The sequence below is a fragment of the Parasteatoda tepidariorum genome, chromosome 8 (assembly GCF_982258835.1).
Source record: "Parasteatoda tepidariorum strain Cologne lab strain chromosome 8, Ptep-v5.0, whole genome shotgun sequence".
Taxonomy (NCBI): Eukaryota; Metazoa; Arthropoda; class Arachnida; order Araneae; family Theridiidae; genus Parasteatoda; species Parasteatoda tepidariorum.
Window position 1 is genome coordinate 58,227,636 of NC_141762.1, and position 14,485 is coordinate 58,242,120.

Genomic DNA, 14,485 nt, shown 5'->3' on the forward strand with positions numbered 1-14,485 from the left:
CTTGGGACAAACAAATTATTGACAGAAAAAATTATTTCAAACGAAGTTTTAGTTAACAATACCCTCTGCGTATATTCTAGAAATGCTTACATAGGATAAGATAAAAAAAAATTAAATTTTGAAAACTGTATGGGAAGTTTTGAAGCTAATTATAATTGGAAACATTGTTTGGGACATGCCAGGGAAATGACATTTTGATATTCAATTAAATTTTTTAAGTATACAAAGTAGTCAATGCTAGTGCAAAGTCATTTTAAAATGCTAACAGCAATGCTATTTACTAATTTTTTTTAAAAAAAGTTCTTTTAGTATTATAGTATTAGATCATGGAGCAAAAGACAGTGAATTGTCATGTTTCGTGAGAGTCACCCAGCTACGCTTACAAAATTCTCTTATGATAAAAAGGGTGTGCGATACTATAGATTCATCACTATTCTACGGCATTTATAATGAATTTGAAAGTGAAAATTATTTTTAGGAAACATGATTAAGGAAGTTTAGAAATAAAGTTTTTGATTTAATTTTGTGTAAATAATTAAGAGCTGGCAAGCGTTTACGTTCAAAGAGTAGTTCTTGTTTTTCTTAAAAAGATAAAAACTGGTTCATGATCTCTGTGATAGATTAGTCATGTAAACTCCTTAAATTGGATCTTACTTTTCTTATTAGTTGGAAATATAATTTTTTTTATTAACTTTAATGGCACTACGTAGAAAATTTCCATTTGATTTAAAGATGCAATTAATTTTACTATTTTCATAATATTTGTTTTCACCTCATTTCTTTTTAAGAAGTCGGACACTTTTGAGTTAAAACAATACATAGTAGGATGAATTAAGAAATTCCAAATGACACTCTTAATTCTTTTAATTTCAATTTAAGAATTAATTTAATGTAATTTAAAATGTTTAAACCTACCAGAAGTACGCCACCACATGGATGTATTCATATCACCGAAAATTATTGCCCGTCATATCATATCAACGACGCCACTTCGTCGACTTGATTACTTCGCCGACGTGAGCATTTCGTGGACACGATTGTTTTGTGTCTCTCACAAAGTCAGCATAAAATATGTTAGCTATTACGATTCCTATTTACGCTTTACGCATTACGATTCCTATTTACACTTTTATTAAATCACCAGTGTAAAAAAAAAGAGAACAGCTAAAAAGAACGAGTTTTAACTATTTTTTTAAAAATTACTCCGGTAGGGAAAATTAAAATTAAGCCTATATAATGATACGAAGATGGTTAAAAATAGACAAATTTACCTGTACAAGAAATCGATTCAACTCCTGGACCAGTGTATTCCAGGATCGAACCAGTCCCACCTTTAACTGTTAATATTGCGGCTACTTTCAAAATTACATCTGAAATGAATGATAAAAGACTTGAATTACTAATCTGGCTACTAATTACTAATATATATATATATATATATATATATATATATATATATATATATATATATATATATATATATATATATATATATATATATATATATATATATATATATATATATATATATATGTATATATATATATATATATATATATATATATATATATATATATATATATATATATATATATATATATATATATATATATATATATATATATATATATATATATATATATATATATATATATATATATATATATATATATATATATATATATATATAAACGAAGGAAATTAATAAGTTTCATTAACTGCGCATAAGCTGCAAGTATATAGAACTCATAAAATAAGCTAAAATATTGAGAAAAAATGGAAAATAATAAAAAATAATGACAAGAGAAGAAAATTATTAAAAATAATTTTTCAAAAGTATTTAAAAAAATATATAATTCTTGAAATCTAAAAAAAAAAGAAAAAAAAAATTTCATATATTGTAATCTGGCAATCTTATTACGAAAATATTTTAAATCATTCTTGAAGGGTTCCGGTACGCGTAAGTTCATTTTATTCGCTCCTCACTATGTAGATTCCCTTTCGTGTACTGTTCTCTAATCGCTTTACATTTTATTTTCTGTTTTTTGCTTGATATATTTGTTTTTTTTCCGTTTCAATTTTTTTGAGTGCTCCCCACACTATTGTATTGATATATTTTGCTTTGGCTATATTAATACAATATTAGAAAGCACTACTTTTTGCGGATATAATCGGTGGGCTGAGGAAGAGGTTATATCTTTTCTTTGTTTTGTTTTCCGGATTTTTAATTTTTTTTTCTTTTTTTAGATATTAAAAATTATATATTTTTTAAAACACTTTTGAAAAATTATCTTTAATAATTTTCTTCTCTTGTCATTATTTTTTATTATTTTCCATTTTTTCTCAATATTTTAGCTTATATATATATATATATATATATATATATATATATATATATATATATATATATATATATATATATATATATATATATATATATATATATATATATATAATTGATTACATTGCGGAGACTACCAAGGCTGGAAAATTATATTTTCCGAGATGCCATGGACATTTATAAATTCCAGTTGAGCATGTACTTTTACGCTTCTATTCGTAGCCGGATGTGTAAATATTAGGTTCCAGGTTAGGTTATTAGGTTTATTTTCTCTAGTAATAGTTGATTTATAGGAAAATCCAAGCACACATAGCGTTAACGTTATAGTTAGGGGAACTGCAATGGGTTGCAAACTCTCTTTATTCTACCAGAAATATTGCAATATACCTATTAAGCATCCCTTGAATTTTGACTAAAATCGCCAAGATAGGACGAAGGAACGGTGGGTATCAAATTAGTCTAAACAAAAGCCAAAGTTGGCTGATAACTTATAAAGAATTATGTTATTCATTAAAGTATGCCCCCATATCGTCAATACACATAAGCTAATTAAGTAGCAAGCTGTACAGACTGGTGGTATAAAATCATGGCGATGGATGAAATCTGGAATCTCATAGAATGAAATTCCCAGGGGAAAAAAAGCAAATCTTTAGATAACTTATCAACATAAGGAATTATTTTATTCATTTAAATATGCACCTATGCTAATATATCAGCATGTTGTAGAGATTGGTGTAATGAAATTTGAGCAAATGGAAGTCCTTAACTATCTGGAAGGCCAATTGTATTGTATTGTTGGAATTAAATTACTTTCCACTTAAAACATTATCCCGATCGGGGAAGAGATGATAGTTAGTGGGGGCTATATCTGGTGAATATGGATAATGATGATGAAGTTTTAATTCCAATTCACATTGTTTTATCGCAGTCATTTGGGCAGAGTGTGGTCTTGCGTTGTTATACCACTAAGATGGAAGTCAGATCTTTTGACTAATTTAGGCTGTTTTTCTTTAAGTGTTTCAGCCATTTCGCCCAACTGGTTGCAGTATACTTCATTTTTGATGATCTTTGGTGAATCAGTAACCTTTAATTCGATATTATTGACTTTTGATTATAAGCGATAAAGTGGTTCATTTGTAAAGTCAAATCCAAATTTTGGCAAACCAGTTTGATGTAGTTTCTGCGTAGTAACACGTGAGTCAAATATATTACTAATGTTTCGTACGGACTTCGATTGCTTAGTTCCACAAAAAAATTCTATTTTTGCATAATTTCTGACCATTCTATTCCCAACAAAATTTAAATTTTCAAAGAATATTTTTAGAACTTACAACGATTGAAATATTTCAGATTTTATAAAATGAGGAATATTTATATGTGTGTTGAAATAAGTAATATCTCCAAGATGATTGTCATTTAAAAAGAATTTTTTGTTTTGTTTTAAGTATAGATTAATAAATTATAATTGAATGCATAGTTATAATAATTACCTTTTGGGGAAGTCCAACCATTTAGTTTGCCTGTAAGTTTGACTCCAGTAAAATTCGGACACTTCAACTCCCATGGAATATCTGCCATAACATCAACTGCATCCGCTCCACCTACACCTATACATACTCCTCCTAAGCCACCTGTAATCAGGTACGAAAGACACACGTGTATTTAAGTTTCAGGAGAATTCTTTTAAAATATAATGATCACCTAATGGAAAAAAGGACAAGCGTGATCGCGTCAGAAATACAGTATATATAGCAACGTCATCCTTCGTGATTATAAATTTTAGTAAGAGGAGTGCTATACAGATCATGCTTAGCGAATTTAGTTTGCATGACAGCATTTAAAGAGAATGTAAAATTGTGCCAAGATAGATGCCTCCAAAACAGTTCAACACACTTTGGTACCCTTTTAGTGTCTGAAGGTGAATGTAAAGCTGACATTAATGACTTCTGCCTGTGAACACTGTCAAGAATAACTGGCAGTTACAGAATCGAGCAAAAAGTTTTCGTTATTAGCGAACAGCATATCAAATTTACCAAACAGTGATTTCTGTTGAATCCATTAGAGATCATGGTGTTTACCTGCGCTGGATCTGTTGACAAAACAGTTAGAGGTAATAAAAAAGTTACGACTCGATATCCGTGTAGCACTATATCTGATTAAAGGAACCTAATCTATCTGATTAAACAATCGTCTTTTACTACTAAAAATTGCACTCATACTGTATTGGTCTGCATACATCTTTCTCAGGTGGACTTTGCCTTAACTTTAAATGCTTTCATGTAAACAGATTCTGTAAATACTTACTCATTCCTTCTTTTATTACCCTAAAAGTGATGCTACTACAGCTATACTGTATTTATCGTACTACTACTCTGGTTTACCTTTCCTTTGAAAAAACCAAAAATCATATTGTCAGCTTACTCACCTCCATTCGTTGTATGACTGTCAGTGCCAATAAGCAAAAGACCCGGAAAAGCATAATTTTCCAGGATAATCTAAAACAGAGAATAATTCACATAATATTAAGTGTAATGTTTCTAACTTAAACTTATTTCTAAAACAATCGGAAATAAATAAATGTGTTCTCTACAATTTTATTACTAAGCAAAATATTTATCTGATAATTCGGTAATAGTAAATTATTTTTTAGTTTAAAAGCATACCTGGTGCATGATACCGCTCCCCGGTTTCCAAAATCCTACCCCATACTTAGCAGCAGCAGTTTCTAAGAATTTGAAAACTTCTTTATTCATATCCTAAAATGAAAAACTTGATAAGTACTAAAATGATTCGAAAAGTTTAAAAACTGCTTTTCAAGTTGTCTGAAAGAGGAGAAAATAGTTTCATTTTTGTTAGACAAAAAACTTAAACTTAGGGAAAATTTTTGGAGTAAAATATTACGAACGTATTGCGCTTTACATTTTGTATTATTGACCAGAGAAAGATAAAATTATTTTTTCCTATTAAATCTATTTGGAAAACATTATTCTCCAGCAGAGTTAATTTAAAGTTTAGATCATATTAACTTTGAAAAATGTATCAATAAACGCAGATAAGAAAAAAAATTAATATTTATAAAAAATTTCCTTTATAATTCAATTCGTAAAGTTACATATTTAATATTTTCGAATTAAAAAAATGAGAAACACTTGGAAATTTTTTTTATCACTTGTACTCATTACTTTAATTTAATAATTTATTTTTCCCATTGTCAAAAATATAATCTGTTACTATTCCATTTACAGAATTAAAGAAGAAAAAAAAGCCCAATTACGAGTTTTTATTTATTACCACTACGCGTGAAGCTATGTATCTACTGAGATGTATCTTTTCAATTTAAAAAAGGCAATTTTTATTTGTCATCAATGCGTGTAAAATAGAACAAAATATTCAAACTATATTTGACTCGGTCCCCTGCATAAACTATCAAACTTATAGTTCCATGAAAAGGCTAGTTGCAAACTTTGAGACATTTTACCGAGGATTTTTTCTTGTTGAAGTTTGCTTTCAGCTGTAATAATTATTTCCAGAGTCAAGAAATATATGATACAATGAATTTTTGCCCACCACCGCATTTAATTAATTTAAACGTGAACTTGTGAATCAATCTGTGATATTTTATCCATACATAAGCACAATTTAGATATAGTAGTTCAACGTATTAGATATTCAAGAGCAAACCAACTGGTTGTAGAGCTAGAGGACATCCAAAACTTCGTTGTCTGGATTCCATTAGAGTTAATTTTAAAATAATTAGGGTATTGATCGGGAAACAAGGAGAACGGCACGGTGAAATGCTCTAGAAAAGGCCAAGACCCATCCAGGACGGTCGTGTTAATGATAATGATGACTGTAAAAATGAGCAAAATATATAAAATTAAACAAATTTAACTATTCTTTTACTAAAGCTGTGGTGGATCAGAGGATAGAGGGCTCGCCTCCCAATGAGGTGTCCGAGGTTCTAAATCCAGCGATGGCTGGTCGATATGAGTTCCGCACCAGGTTCGAATCGAAAATTATATTTTCCTTATTTTTTTTCGCATTTCCTTATTTAAAATTATATTTTTATTTTTTTCATGTCCATCACGCAAATAAAATTCAATCACAAATCTACATGATTCTATCCCCAACGATGACTGTGCAAATGGCTGTGAACCACATTTCATAAACAAGCAATCAAAAATGCATCTCTAATTTAAGGTGAAAAGAAAACTCTTTTTACTTGCATTCATTATTTCAATTGCGCAAAATCATTAAATTTTCGTTACAACAGAAAGGGTAGAAAATACATCACATTACTTCTGATCGAACGAGATCTTTATCTCCACTGATTTGAGCCTGGACGAAGTGATCACAGTGAATTGTAGATGGCACTGCAACCTAATGAAATATAATAGAAAAAATAAATGAAAAGATAAAGAAAGAAAAGAAAATTACGAATGTAATTGAAATTAGACGTAAATAAGCCATAAAACTTGCAAGTGATATTACATTATTGGATGAAATGGACTAAACAAGGATTACAAATTTCAAGTTAGTTTCAGTTTTACGCTTTATTTTCATAGTAGCAAAAAATAAAACAAGTAGTAGAATGGAGATGAAGCATTGATAATATAATGAATGGAACCAGAACATATAGTTCGAAAGCTATATCATCGTATCATTATTTAAAAATGAAATATTTATAAAGGGTCCTTATTAATGGTGTACATTTTCTGATAAGCCAAGTTAACCAAATCTTGGAACCACTCTTTTAGAAGGAAGAAAAGTCTCCTTACGATTCAAAAAATGTTAGTAAACTTTAATCTTATGCCTCAAGATTATAATTTTTTGAGTTGATCCACTTAAAGATGTAAAATTCTCAACTTAAGTCAATTTGAATAGTAATTAAAAGGAGTTATTTATTCAAAAGGTTTTGCATTTTCCAATATGAAAGAGAAAAAGACCCCAATTTTAACAAGATAATTTATTATTATTACTTCAATTACACTTAATAGGAAAAAAAACATGTTAAGATATGTCTTGTAAGGATTTGATCGCTCATCCCAAATATCAAAAGCTTAAAAAATGTCGTAAATTAATGACGTTACTAATAATATTCTAAGATGTGTTCATATATTATGCAATTAATATTATGGTATAGTATTTAGATTAGAAAGCACATTAAAGCTAATGTAATAAAATGTTCTTTTGAAATGATCATATTTTTTTTATACCAATATTGACTTATTTAATTCGTTTTAAAAAATCAGTCACATCACTGATATTAAAACATTGAAATAAATCAAAAGAATAGTTATAACGAAATAGTAGTAGAAGAAATTTTTTTAAATGTGTTTCTTTTAAAAAAATTGTCCTCTTCATGTAACGCAAATGCGGATTTTTTCTCTGCTCACGTAAAAGAAATATCCTCACTGGTAGACGAATCATGGGTTAAAATTCCCTTGCCGTCAGGCTAATCGCGAGACGTTTTCATGGTTATCCTCTCCAAGTAACACAAACGCTGGTTAGTTCCATAAAAAATAAAAAAATAAAAAAAAAGGCCTCTACGAAGGCAAATTTCTCCCATTACTTGGTCCAGGAGTTCCCTTGTCTTTTGGATTGGTTTCAAATTACGAGGCTAGGGTATTGAACATTAGTATTCGTAAACTCAAAATTGGGATTTCTGTTCAACGACGGTTACAAAATAAAATAAAATACTAGTAGTGTTTAATACCACATTTAGTTAAACGTCACTGGAGTCAATAAAAGTTAGGCAATTTTTTACAGCCTACAAAATAAATTCCGATATTAGTTCGCCGAAAATGATTATGAAAATATTAGTGTCGTTATTAATCATTTTCGAGAATAACAATTAATTATTTTTGCTGATAGGCACAAATTGAAATAAAGAAAATAGATACTGTGTTAACTAAATTAAGAAAGAAAAGATACTCGTCCGTATATGGGAACCTTGAATTAAACCTAAATTTAGTCGCTCTGTCATTAACACCAATGATGCTCAGTTAATTTTGGTGATGGGTACTACTTTTATTATGTCAATTGGTGTTTTTAGTACTTACTAAATATACTGGTAGTGGCACCAAGATACCTGCGATAGTTACTGAGCAAAAAGGTTTTTCATGGTCTAACGAAAGGAATAAGCACCAGAGGAAATTGTTGATTAAGGCAATTAGTGACTAACGACGATGGTTGATCTTAAACATTAGCCTTATGCCAAATGTAACTGAATATACAGGGGTTGGACAAAAATATGGATACTAACGCTATGTAAACAATCTTTCTTTTAACAGCTAATTTCTTTGCAAAATTTTACATTACAAAACTGTTTTCACAAGTGGAAAGATCATCCTTTTCGCTCCTGCAAAATTCGGATTGATCGAAATGTAAAGTTTAAAATTTCGTTTTGTCTTTCATATCAGTAAATTTAGAATCATTGGTAGAACGGCATAAATCACATAAATCTCGGTGCGTTGCCTCGAAGCGGCATTAACCGATTGATGAAGAGTATTGAGGAGAAGTGGAGATGGGGGGAAGAATAGGTGCTCAGCACCAAAAAATCGAGAGGGGGTTCGTGTGACATAGACAATCATGAAATGTAGAGTGGCATGGGGTATAATTAAACGACAATATAATCATAAACAATATAAAATAAAATAATCATGAAGATTATGATGATCGATAATATTAAGGAAGGTCTGCGTTAAATATAAAATGTATACATATTTACAACACACAATAATCAACTCAAATTGAATAAAAAATAAGATAAAAATAAAATAGATATATACAATAGGAGAAATATCAATGAGAGAAAATTATGTCATGAGCTCTGCTACAGTGGTGACCCAGGCGTCCTGGTTGTGAATAACCACTCGTCTTCTGGGTTGCTCACCACACTAGTCTTAATTATACTACATATTCCTTGGGGTCGACCCCTTGGGGTTGCTCGCCCTCCTCGGTCCATGTATATGTTATGTAATACTGTTCGTCGAAGTGTAATTTTGAGAGAAAACCAAAGTTGGGCTGGGGCTGAGTGTATTTCGTGTGCTAGGGCAACACCATATCCCTAAGGAGAAAAGCAGTGATTGGGCTTCTGCTTCATCGCAGAATTTTTTATATAGACGTTGATGTCATCAATTTTTAGATCCCTTTTTATACTATTATTGCTAATGCATTTAGGGGTGCCGACAAGTCTTCTAATAATCTTCCCTTCTGCTCTAGAATCATTGCATATGATTTTAATATTTATATCAGAATACTTTTAAAATTATAGTGGTATTAAAAAAGGAAAAGGCACTTAACTTCTCATACTCATTTTAGTCTATATGCAAATTTTGAATGGGTAAAAAGGGCACCCTTTTTAGAGCTTCATGATTGACCTTTCAAATTGTACGAACAATTTTTCCACGTAAAAGCTTCCAAAGCATTTGCTTGCTAAAAGAAAGATTGTTTACACAGAGTTAATATAGAAGAGTTTCTAACCACTTTTGTCTAATCTGTACTGGAGGAAACTTCTAAAATCCTTTTTTGCTTAATGTAATAACGCAAGGACTCAGGGAATGGCAATGAATATTAAGAAGAAAAAAATGAATAAATTTTAGTTTTATTAATTGTGTCCTGATATGTGTTTCAGTTTTGAGTACGACTTCGTAGTTTTGACCAATGCTGTTTTATTGATTGTTTAAGTTTTTCAAACCTCTACGAAACGGGTATTCAGCTAGTGGATATTAAAGCATGAAATTTTGAATTGTTAAAACTACCTTTTGAAGTCCACTTGATATAAATTGTAACATTGTCATCTGAAAGAGAAAACAAAAAGGTTAGTCGCTCAATCTGTTCATAAAGAACATAAAAAAACTAACGACAGCAATGATAAGATAAACAATGACATAATTAATGGCTTGGACTATCTTTGTTACACGGTAACAAAATATCTGTGAAGTATATAACACCAATAATATGACTTTTTAAGAGAACGGTAATTATGTAAGTAGAAATAATACAAAATTTTGGTCATCTAAATCTGACCTTTATTCAGATAAAATATATTCATACAAAATGCATTAAGATAAAATACTAGAATCAATATAAAATATTTATAAAGTAAAACTAGTTTAAAACAATTTTAATGTTTAGACTTAATGAAGTTTTATGTACCATTTTTTTCCGTTTCATCTTTTGTAACTAATTTTGGTAAATTGAAAGTACTATACTGTATAGTTTTACAAGTAAGGGGTAAATGACTATCGTCTAACAAGCTTAGACCCAGCTAAAACTTATATCATAGCAAGTTTTATTGCGTTTAAAAGTAACACGAAATTTTTTATGTTATGGTTTTATTAGGTTTCCTTTTTCGCAAGTATTTTATATTTTTTATAATATTTTCTCACGTTAATTGTTAATTGATTTCTTTGTACTACATTTTCATAAGTGTTTAAAAAGGAGAATGTCAACCATTTAGTGTAAATATCAGGATTGATTTTGAAACTAATACGCCAAGAATATTATAAATCAAACACTTAGTACTATTCCCTTAATTACGTACCCTCCAGAGTTATAAATTTTAGCAAAACATGAAAATATTTTTGCGTACAATTGCATACCGGCCTACTTTTACTACTTGTGGTAGAAGGAACGTTTGAATTGCGATTGAAGCCTGAAATAATTCTTCTTAATTTGCCAAAGTGTAGCAACTTTTAACTTACTTTCGTTTTATTTTTGTTTCCATTTTTAATTTGTTTTTCTAATTTGTTTGGAACCTTGCTCTTTGAGCCTATTTTTATGGATTTGAACAGTATTGTTAGTAATTTAGTGCCTGATAAACAAGTCATGTTTCGTTTTTTTTAAAAATAATTGTTAATTTTCTAAAATTATTAAAATTGTATAATTGGGTATCAACCTTGTTAATTATAAACCTTAAATTATCCAGTATAATATCATTACCTTGCGCACATCCATTTTCGGGCAAATCTAAGGCACAGAGCAAGCAAATCAAATGTACTTCAGTTCTGCAGTAAGAGCTCGCCATTAAAGATCCCTCCAATTACACCTCTGTTTTCATATTTTATAATCTGGCAATATTATTACGAAAATATTTTAACTCATTCTTGAAAGATTCCGGTTCGAGTGAGTTCATTTGAATTTGTAACTCCCTTTATAGATTTCGTCTTGTGTTTTGTTCTGTATTTTCCTAATATTTTGCTTTGGTTATATTGAGACTATATTAGAAAGCACTCCATTTTGCGGAGAAAAGAATATATTATTTCATTATTTTGTTTTCCCGATATTTAATAATTTATTTAAACAAATAAAAAATGTTTAAAAATATTTTTAAAGTAATTACCCTTAAGTAAAGTGATTTGTGAATATTTAAACTATCAGCTATTTAATTATGTAGATCCCAAAAAGTGTTTTTAAAAGGAACCATAACGAATTTTCTTAGATTATCTATAGTAATTTAACTTAAAATCTTCATCATTTAAGATTTTAAATAATGAAATATATTAATTATTCAAAAAAAATTTAAGTTAAAATTTCAAAAATAATAAGTCTATTAATTTATATTTTGTACTTGAGCTGTAGCATCTTGCATAGCAACTCTGTCCGGTCTTAAGCGCAGATAACTTTTGCCTCTTTCAATCTCTTGTTTAGCAGGATCATCCAAATGGGCATAAAGTATCTTTTCAGCAACAGTCAAAGGTCTATTTAACCTATAAATTTAAGGAAAAAATTACTAATTGTGGAACCATTACTATGTCAAAAGTTTCATGTTACGTAGAAGTTACAATTGGATGTCCAAGGGTAACTTCTACGTGGTAACTCCATCGTGGGTAAATCGTTGCATTTGTTGATTCAGAAGTACATTAGGTTCGATACAAACGCGTGACGTCACTTACAGGCATCCAATTAAATCTGATTTAAATCGCATGTTTAGGTATAATCATTTCATTTCTTCTCGAGTTGCAAGTACCAAATCGTAGCAGCTGCAGTTTTTGTATATATCGTTACATATAAATAAATAATAAATAAACAGACGAAAAAAAGTTATTTTCGTTGTAGAACAAACTTAAATTATGAGTTTGAAAACGATTTTGATTTCCTTAAAAAGTGAGTTTGTACAATATTTTGTTGCTCCTAAGTGACGACTCGTGGTCTATGGAACACAATTCAGATATTATAAACTTCATTATTCAAATAAAATACATAAATTAATAAAGAAATAATGTAATAGATACCGTATAGCATTTATCAAAAGTCCTCTTTCATTCCAGCCTAATTACATTCTTGTAAATAAAACGATGCCGTTTAAAAAAATTAAATAATATCGCAGTTATTGCTTTTATATTTGAAACATCTCTTAGATGAGTATGGTTGATTCATAATTTTTCAGAAACAGTTACCATATATATATATATATATATATGGGCTAAGAAAAATTGCTCGCTAAATCAGTGTTGTTATTTTAATAATAACAACACTGATTTAGCGAGCAATTTTTCTTAGCCCTTATGATATAATTATTAAATCATTATATCATTTTAAATTAAGAATCATTAATTATTAAATCATTTTAAATTAAGAATATAAATCCACAAATTAAAAAGAAGAAAAAAAAATTTTTTTTCGACCACTTTAAACATAAAAAAAAACTGTTTCATAAAACTTGTAAAAGTTGGTATTTACGTAAACATCTAACTATAAGAATGTCATTCATATTTTAAATAAAATAAAGAAAAGTAAATACCAATGCTTTACCTGCCTCGTACTATTGCCAAGTTTTCAGCAAGTTTTTCGCATGGCAGATATGAATCTTTATCAAACCTACTCATAGCAACCTAAAGAAAGAAAAGTATACTGATATATATGTGTGTATGTATGTGTGGAAAGAGATAGAAGTTAGTGAATAATTTAATTGATTACCTTGTGGGCTGCATAGCTCAGGGGGGAAACATGAAATAATCTTGCTTGATTAAATGGATCATACCCTCTTACTGCCTGAAATGAAAAATAAAATCTTTAATACATAAATACATACGTGGGTTTATGTGCTCATTATTTAGACTGTTTAAAAACACTTATCACATTGAAGAGCATCATAATACACAATGGGACACGGCGGGTTTCGATCCCGCTACCTTAACACTTGAGAGCATTTGGCGGACCGACGAAACCGCTTGGCCAGAGATTTAGCCAACAAATAGATCTGATCATCATATTTCTTAAGTTACTGATTCGTCATGGTAGTGGAAGTTAAAAAATTTTTTTTCGAGACTTTCATATGCTTACTTGACTTGATAGGAGATTCGCTGGAGTACCTGCCCGAGATAGCGGTCACACGACTCCTTCATCTGAGTTGTGCTAATTGGCAACTGAGACTATTGGCATAGAAATTTTAATACGCATAGCTGCTAATTCTTACGGCCGTTGAGAAAGAATTTTCTTAGTGGTAGCAACATTTTAGAGTTTTGACGCATTAAATCTTCATTTTAAAGATTAAAAATATTTTTTCAACCTACCACTACAAATCAATAAAAAAGAATGTGTGCATATAATTTTATGGTAAACGTAATAACCTCTCAACAAAGTAATTTAATTTTTTGAAATTATTTTCAACTTTAATATTTGTTTAACTACCACTTCGTAAAATATTTTTCAGCGACCGTACAAGTTGGCAGGTACGAACACGACAGAACGCTAATGTTGCAATCACTAAAAAAAGTTTTTCTCAGCGATCGTCCAATTTTTTTACAAAGCGAAGCAAGTTGGCATCCCTGTATTATGCATAGCTGCCAACTTGCTTCGCTTTGAAAAAAATATTTTCTAGTGGTAACAAAATTTCAGTTATTTTTAATTTAACGTTTTTCATTTTATGTCATTTTTCCACCACTGCACATTAAAATTTAAAAGTATCATAAAAAATTAAACTTTTCGCAATTATCTCGTGGTGACACTTTTAAAGAGTAGGCCGTAGTTATCATTATTCTACAAGTTATACTGCTTAATACCTTACCAATTAATTAAAACTTTTGTAGAAAGCGGAGCAGTGACATCCCTGCATAATACAAGTCTGTTTGTAACGTGAGAAAAGAGGGGAAAGAAATTGGCATTAAAGCCAGTTAATATCTACCTTATTTTCTGGAG

The 14,485-nt window shown here is 29.6% G+C and overlaps 1 protein-coding gene across 1 annotated transcript in view; it reads right to left on the reverse strand.

Annotated features, from left to right (window-relative positions):
• LOC107450825 (aconitate hydratase, mitochondrial) overlaps positions 1-14,485 on the reverse strand; it is a 34,833-nt gene that overhangs the window by 18,266 nt on the left and 2,082 nt on the right. The window contains exons 2-10 of the mRNA XM_087150388.1: positions 13,265-13,339; positions 13,100-13,179; positions 11,916-12,054; positions 10,105-10,143; positions 6,641-6,721; positions 5,005-5,097; positions 4,767-4,836; positions 3,832-3,972; positions 1,272-1,370 (exon numbers count right to left, since the gene is read on the reverse strand). Of these exons, the coding sequence (XP_087006514.1) occupies positions 1,272-1,370; positions 3,832-3,972; positions 4,767-4,836; positions 5,005-5,097; positions 6,641-6,721; positions 10,105-10,143; positions 11,916-12,054; positions 13,100-13,179; positions 13,265-13,339 (817 nt within the window). The remainder of the gene's footprint in view (positions 1-1,271; positions 1,371-3,831; positions 3,973-4,766; positions 4,837-5,004; positions 5,098-6,640; positions 6,722-10,104; positions 10,144-11,915; positions 12,055-13,099; positions 13,180-13,264; positions 13,340-14,485) is intronic.